Here is a 5,945-nt window from a genome sequence, read left to right as displayed (position 1 = left end):
GCTTTCCCTCCCCGGCCAGGATGACAGTGAAGTTGGGAGACGGCGGCGGCGGGGAGGAAGGGCTCAAGAGGCTGGGCAAGAGGTCGGCCGATGAGGACTCGCTGGAAGGAGAGGGGCCCGGCGGCGGGGACGCGGCCGAGGAGAGCGGTGGCACAAAGAGGGACGGCAAGACCCCCCGGGACGGCGGCGACGGCCCCCAGGCCCCCTCGGGCGGCCCGCAGGCCCCGTCCCCGCCGCCCGCCTGCCCCCAGGACCAGCACCACTTCCTCAGGTCCAGCGTGAGGCCGCAGAGCAAGAGGCTCAGGAAGGACTCGTCCTGCGCCGGGGGGAGCAGCAGCGCGGGCAGCTCAGGGCCCCGTGGAAAAGGTACGGGGGACCCCAGCCCCTTTCAGGGTGTGCCCTGCGCTCCCCGGGGGTGGAGAAGGGACCCTTCCCTCCCCGCCTCCCTGCCTCCACCCAGCTCCTGCTCCCACATTTGTCCTGCACCCAGACTTTAGGTGGCACTTTGCAGGGGGACATGACCCTTTCCTCCTCCAAAGAGACTGTTTCTTTCTGTATTTAAACTATGTTAAGAGGCAGTAAGTATTCCTTCTTTGGGCAAACACAATAGATTTCTGAAGGTTGGGTTTTTCCCCGCAAAGGCTCCTTGATGATTTATATGGTAGGTTATTTTAAAGAGCAGACAATAGTTTAGAAATAGATTGAGAAAATACGTGCTGTAGCTCTTCCCCAGACTCAGATGTGTGGAAATACAACAAAGAAATGGGCTTTTGAAACTCATTTGGGGAAAGATTGATAAGCCGAAAATGAGTGATCCGAAGGGTCTGACTTGGGCTCATCACCCTCCACTTCAAGTATGCTAGGCTTAAAAATTTTAAGGGCATCAAGACGTGGCCTTTGAGTTTCAACTAAGGTTTCCTTGGGTGCCATGAAAACATCTCCCCTGGTGTAGTAAGTGGTGAAAACATCTGTGGCCTGATGTAAATGAGTAACAGTCTACAGTATTTGTCGTGGTATTCTCAGGTTGTTGAGAATATTACGGCTTTTTTGTTCCCGATATGCCAGTTCCCCATTGTTTGCTGCTTGTGTCTCTTTATATTTTAGCATTCTGCTTTTTGTTAATTGTACAAGTGAATTGTTCTTTTTTTTTTTTTTTAATAAATTTGGTTATTTATTTTTGGCTGTGTTAGGTCTTCCTTGCTGTGCACTGGCTTTCTGTAGTTGCAGCAAGCGGGGGCTACTTTTCGTTGCGGTGTGTGGGCTTCTCATTGCGGTGGCTTCTTTTGTTGTGGAGCACAGGCTCTAGGTGCACGGGCTTCAGTAGTTGTGGCACACAGGCTCAATAGTTGTGGCCTGCAGTCTCTAGAGCGCATGCTCAGTAGTTGTGGTGCACATGTTTAGTTGCTCTGCGGCATGTGGGATCTTCCCGGACCAGGGATTGAACCTGTGTCCCCTGCATTGGCAGGCGGATTCTTAACCATGGCGCTACCAGGGAAGTCCAAGTGAATTGTTCTTAACATCCCTTTTGTTTCAGGCCACGTTTGCAGCATTTTTATAGGTAGCAAATGTAACACCATTTTCTAGTGAGTTTTGCATGAAAGAACTGTCGCTTAGTTTCTTGGGAAATGGCAATTTAAATTTATTACGTGGTCCTGATAATTTTAAGAAGGAAATACCTCAGGCGCTAATGGAGGGCCCATTTTGGAGATCTGGGCCAAATGTGTGCAGTTAGGCTTGCTGCTTCTGCCTCCTTCTCAGCTGAGGAGGACTGGCCTCTGAAATCATGGCCTTACTTGGTTTTTTGGTAAAGACTTTTGATGTAAGTATACTTACTTGAAGATGTACGTATAAGGTAATTCTGTATGTTTCAGAAGTCAAAACTTGCCTCATAGAAGCTTATTTTGGTGTGAAAGTTGCTGATCAATTAGGAAAATGTTAATTTGTTTTATTGGCTTTATTTTGTAAAAAAAAAAAATAGGTTTTCGTTCCTGGTTACAGATACGTGTAAGTTATCATGTGTGAGCTGCTGTGGTTCCTTCGAGGGTTTGTTTGTGGCTTCAGAAGCCCTGGCTCTGGTGTCCAATCAAGTTCTTGGCCTCATTCCTCTGGCCCTCTGACCTTGGTCTGCTTGCTTGACCTCAAGCCTGCTTTTCCATTGGAGAGGCATCCTCACCTATGAAAGGAGGAACAGCAGGGACTGACTGCTCCACTCTCTCCACGTGTGGCTGCTAAAATGAAACGAGGCGCTGGCGTGAAAGTGCTCTGTCCCCTGTAAATGGCTACCTGTATGTGAGGTGAAGTGATGCTGAAACTTCAGTCAGAATTTTGGCAGTCCAGTGAGGAGAAGTTTGCTTTCGTTTGCATGCTTGAGTGTGGCTCGGATGGAGAAGGTTTCCTGGGTTAGCCTTTTGTCAGATCTGTTCTTGGTTCTTGCCCAAGGTGTGGCTTGGAGCAGCAATCCACTTTCCACTAGTAAAATGGAGAGTTGTTAGAATTTGTGCTTCTTGTGACTTATGCATTTTCCTATTTTAGCAAGCAGATGTTTGTTTAAGTGAATAATAAAGCTAAACTGTAATGGTGGCGTTTAGGAGAGGAGTAGAAAGCCTGTTTCCTCTGCTTCACAGAACTTCTCGGCCTGCTTCTGGCCTTGAGCTTTCTAGTGAGGCCTCCTCTGGGATGTGCTCTGAGCTTCCTTTGGATGCACTTACCACGCCCAGGACATCCCCCCTCCTGCCTCAGGGCAACCTCTGCTTCCCTCACGGCCCCCTTAACAGGCAGAAAGAAGGTCAGTTGTGACAGCATGCCCGTAACCTTTGGAAAGGATTCTTGGAGGAGCTATTTGTCTTACAGACCATGGAAATCTCCACCTGGAGTGATGAGCATGGACCAGTAAGAAAGTGAACAGTACTGGCATTTTACAGTTTTTTCACTTCAGAAAAATAAAATTTCCATTATATTTGAGAAATAATCACAGCCCAGCTGTGGGAGGTCCCTTTGGCTGATTACTTACCGCTTTCCAGTTTCAATTTTAATGGATGGAGAACTTTGCTATGGGTTTGGGAGGAAAAGGCTTGTGGAGGAAAGGAAGTTCTCATTTGGCTTCTCTCCACACAAATATGTCTTTTCTTTTTTTATAAGAACAGACTCTTGCCAACTTCAGTAAAAAATAAATTTTTTTGTAGTACATGTCTGAATTAAATTTTTTTTGAGTTGGTAAAAGGAAGGTAGCAATGGTTTAGTGCCAGTGCACCAAGCATCTTTCATCTCTGTTGCTTAGCTTTTAAATGTGTGCAGATACTGGGGTTTGTTGTTCAAACAGCGTGCTCAACTAGACAGAAGGTAAGCTGCAGATCAGAAACCAGTGGATCTGCTTGATGCCAAAATAAATGCTCCTCTGTCCCTACCATGTGCCCAGAGTGGCCTGAGGACACACTTGAGACTGGATTCACAGTCTTTGGAAACATGGGCCAGGAAACAGCCCTCATGCCCTTCCCTGTTTCACCAGTTCACAATCTGGGTGATTCTGGGCGAACTAGTGCATCTCAATTTCTTGGTCTATAAATGGGGATAATGCTAGCGCCTGCCTCACCGCAATAAGTAATGCTGTGAAGCCCTGCGTGGCTGATTAACAGGCTTCTCTTAGGGAAAATGTGCCTGGCTGCAAGGTCAAGGGAGCTGCAGGCTGAGTCAGAACAGGTGGACAGGGTGGGAGGAGGTCACCTGTCGGGAGGTAGGGGGTAGAGGTCCCAGGAATGCTCTGAAGTTGCTGCCCTGGCAGGACAGTTGGGCTGAGGGGATGCCTGAGGTGGAGGCAGATTCAGACCCTCCATTTCCATTGCTGTCCCTTTCCCTCCCCCACCCAGGAACTTTGTTCCACAGAGTCGGGGGAGCCAGTCCTAAGATGCACCGTCTCCACAGTCGGGTGGTGTCACCTGGCTTTACTGTGCTTGTGCTTAAGAATCAGTGAATCAGTGTACAGAAAGTATCTTTTTCATAATCTGGGGCCTGCCTGTAGCTTCTAGGTGTTTTTAAAAGACATCTTAATGAGGTACCTCACCCTGAGGCAGTCGACCTTTGGGAGAAGGTTGTCCTTTAGGGAAGAAGGGTGAGCCAGCAGTCAGGAGACCCGGTTTCCCCACCCAGAGCCCCTGTGTCCTGTTCAGCTGGGGGCAGAGGAGAGGTGCTCAACCTGCCTGATCTTCAGGTTCCTTACTTTGAAAGTGGGTCCGGTATGACAGCAGCTGAAGCTGTACTTAACTCAGGGGCGAAGGAGTCTGCTGTGCAGGTTGACTGGGGTCCTGGGGTACAGTGCCCGAAGTCAGGGCAGTTGTCTCCCTGGCGGGCTCTGCTTAGCCCTTGCTTCTCGGAGGCCCCAGGCTTGGTGTGGCTTCACCTACGGTCTGCACTGCGGTCACTCTTATCCTCCCTCACCAGGCACTTGGGCCAGGCCTGGGCGGCTGGGTGAAGTCCCTGCTTCCTGTACCCTCCGAGGGCAGGGGGACACATCTGACCCTCTCGAAACCACCAAGGCTGGAGCTCTGTGGTTCTTGTGCCCAGTCTGATCCAGTACATGACGACTGTCATCCCAGTGTCCCACCTGGGCGGGGACGTCAAGCTCTGTGAAAGCCCTCAGACCTTGTTGGGAGAAGAGGAGGGAAGCCAGGACATTCTCCCACCTCTGTCCAGTACACACCTCACTCCTCGTGTGATGCTACATATGGGGAATACGTGACAACCATGACACGTGGTCCTGTTGTGTGACACAGCCCCCCCCCACCCCGGGCACAGTAGGTCAGGAGACCATGATGTAGCCCAGGCCACTTCAGAGACCATGATGTAGCTGTGCAGGACAGAGAGGAAAATACCCGTAAACTAGAGGTTCTGGGTGAATGATTCAGTTCAGAGTTGTACAGATGGCATTTGCTTCACGTCAAAGATGTGAATAGATAGTATGGACAAGTAGGTAAGGTAACAGTTGCGTTTTGGTTTGAAGGCTGAGCTAATTTTCAAATACTTCCTTGACTTTTAGTGTCAACAGCAGTGTTGTTTCCATGGTGTCTCGTGAGCGTCTGGAATTATCTTGTCCCTGCCAACCATACATACTTCAGGATTTTCATTTCATGTAGTACGTTGTGTCTTGTTTTGGTGATACAAAGATACAAGGATAGCAGAGGAGTGATTTCAGATAGCAGAGTCACAAATGTGAAAACCAGCTTTGTCCTGGATGGTGGTGTGCAGTTTATCACATCAAGTAACGGCAGTGTTCTTACCACTGAAGAACCACGTGTGAAATGCCGGGAGAAGAAGACGTTCCCAGGGTCTGTGGTTTCGGTGGGAGATCAAGAATTACTTACAGAAACCATTAGGAAACCTTCACAGTATTCGATGAGGAGGGCATATGTTTTAGTAGGAACACAGGGATTGTAGTTGTGTTTTTCTCAAACGTTTGCGGGAGGAACGAGAAGTCTTGGAGGGTGGCTGGCCCTGGTCTGCATGTGAAGGGCACTGAGAGGGACCCGGGACAGGGGTCCTAGAGACAGATGGAGCGACTAATGCCCAGGAGGGATCCTTGTGGGAGGCCTGCAGCTCTTGGGGCAGCAGCGGGCCCAGGGGAGGCGTTTGGATTTGTCTATTGGGTGACACTCTGACTGGGAATTGGCTTGCTTGATGTCTTCCCCTCTGTGTGGCCCTGGTAGGGAGGGTGTCCCCTGAGCCACATCTGGCTGTTCAGCATGTGACACGGATGTGTGTGTTATGAGAGGCACAGAAGCACCTCTGGGAGCCTTGGCATCGCACCTCCCGTCAGGACTGACCGCGACCTGAGGGGGCCGTGTTGGGACCACATGGTGTGTGCCGCCCCTCCCAGGCTGTGCTCTCTGCTGCGCCAGGAGGTGCCCCGAGCTGGGGCGGGGGCAGGGGTGGGTGGGCACAAAGGCACCAGGGAT

The 5,945-nt window shown here is 50.3% G+C and overlaps 1 protein-coding gene across 1 annotated transcript in view; it reads left to right on the top strand.

Moving 5' to 3' along the window:
- The first annotated feature begins 20 nt into the window (after window positions 1–20).
- CRAMP1 (cramped chromatin regulator 1) overlaps window positions 21–5,945 on the top strand; it is a 62,337-nt gene continuing 56,412 nt past the window's right edge. Inside the window, exon 1 of the mRNA XM_007453576.1 lies at window positions 21–366. Coding sequence (XP_007453638.1) covers window positions 21–366 — 346 coding nt within the window. The remainder of the gene's footprint in view (window positions 367–5,945) is intronic.

The sequence above is a fragment of the Lipotes vexillifer genome, unplaced genomic scaffold (genome assembly GCF_000442215.2).
Source record: "Lipotes vexillifer unplaced genomic scaffold, Lipotes_vexillifer_v1.1 scaffold914, whole genome shotgun sequence".
NCBI lineage: Eukaryota > Metazoa > Chordata > Mammalia > Artiodactyla > Lipotidae > Lipotes > Lipotes vexillifer.
The sequence above is the reverse complement of the archived record's forward strand: the minus strand, read 5'-3'. Positions and strand labels throughout refer to the sequence as shown.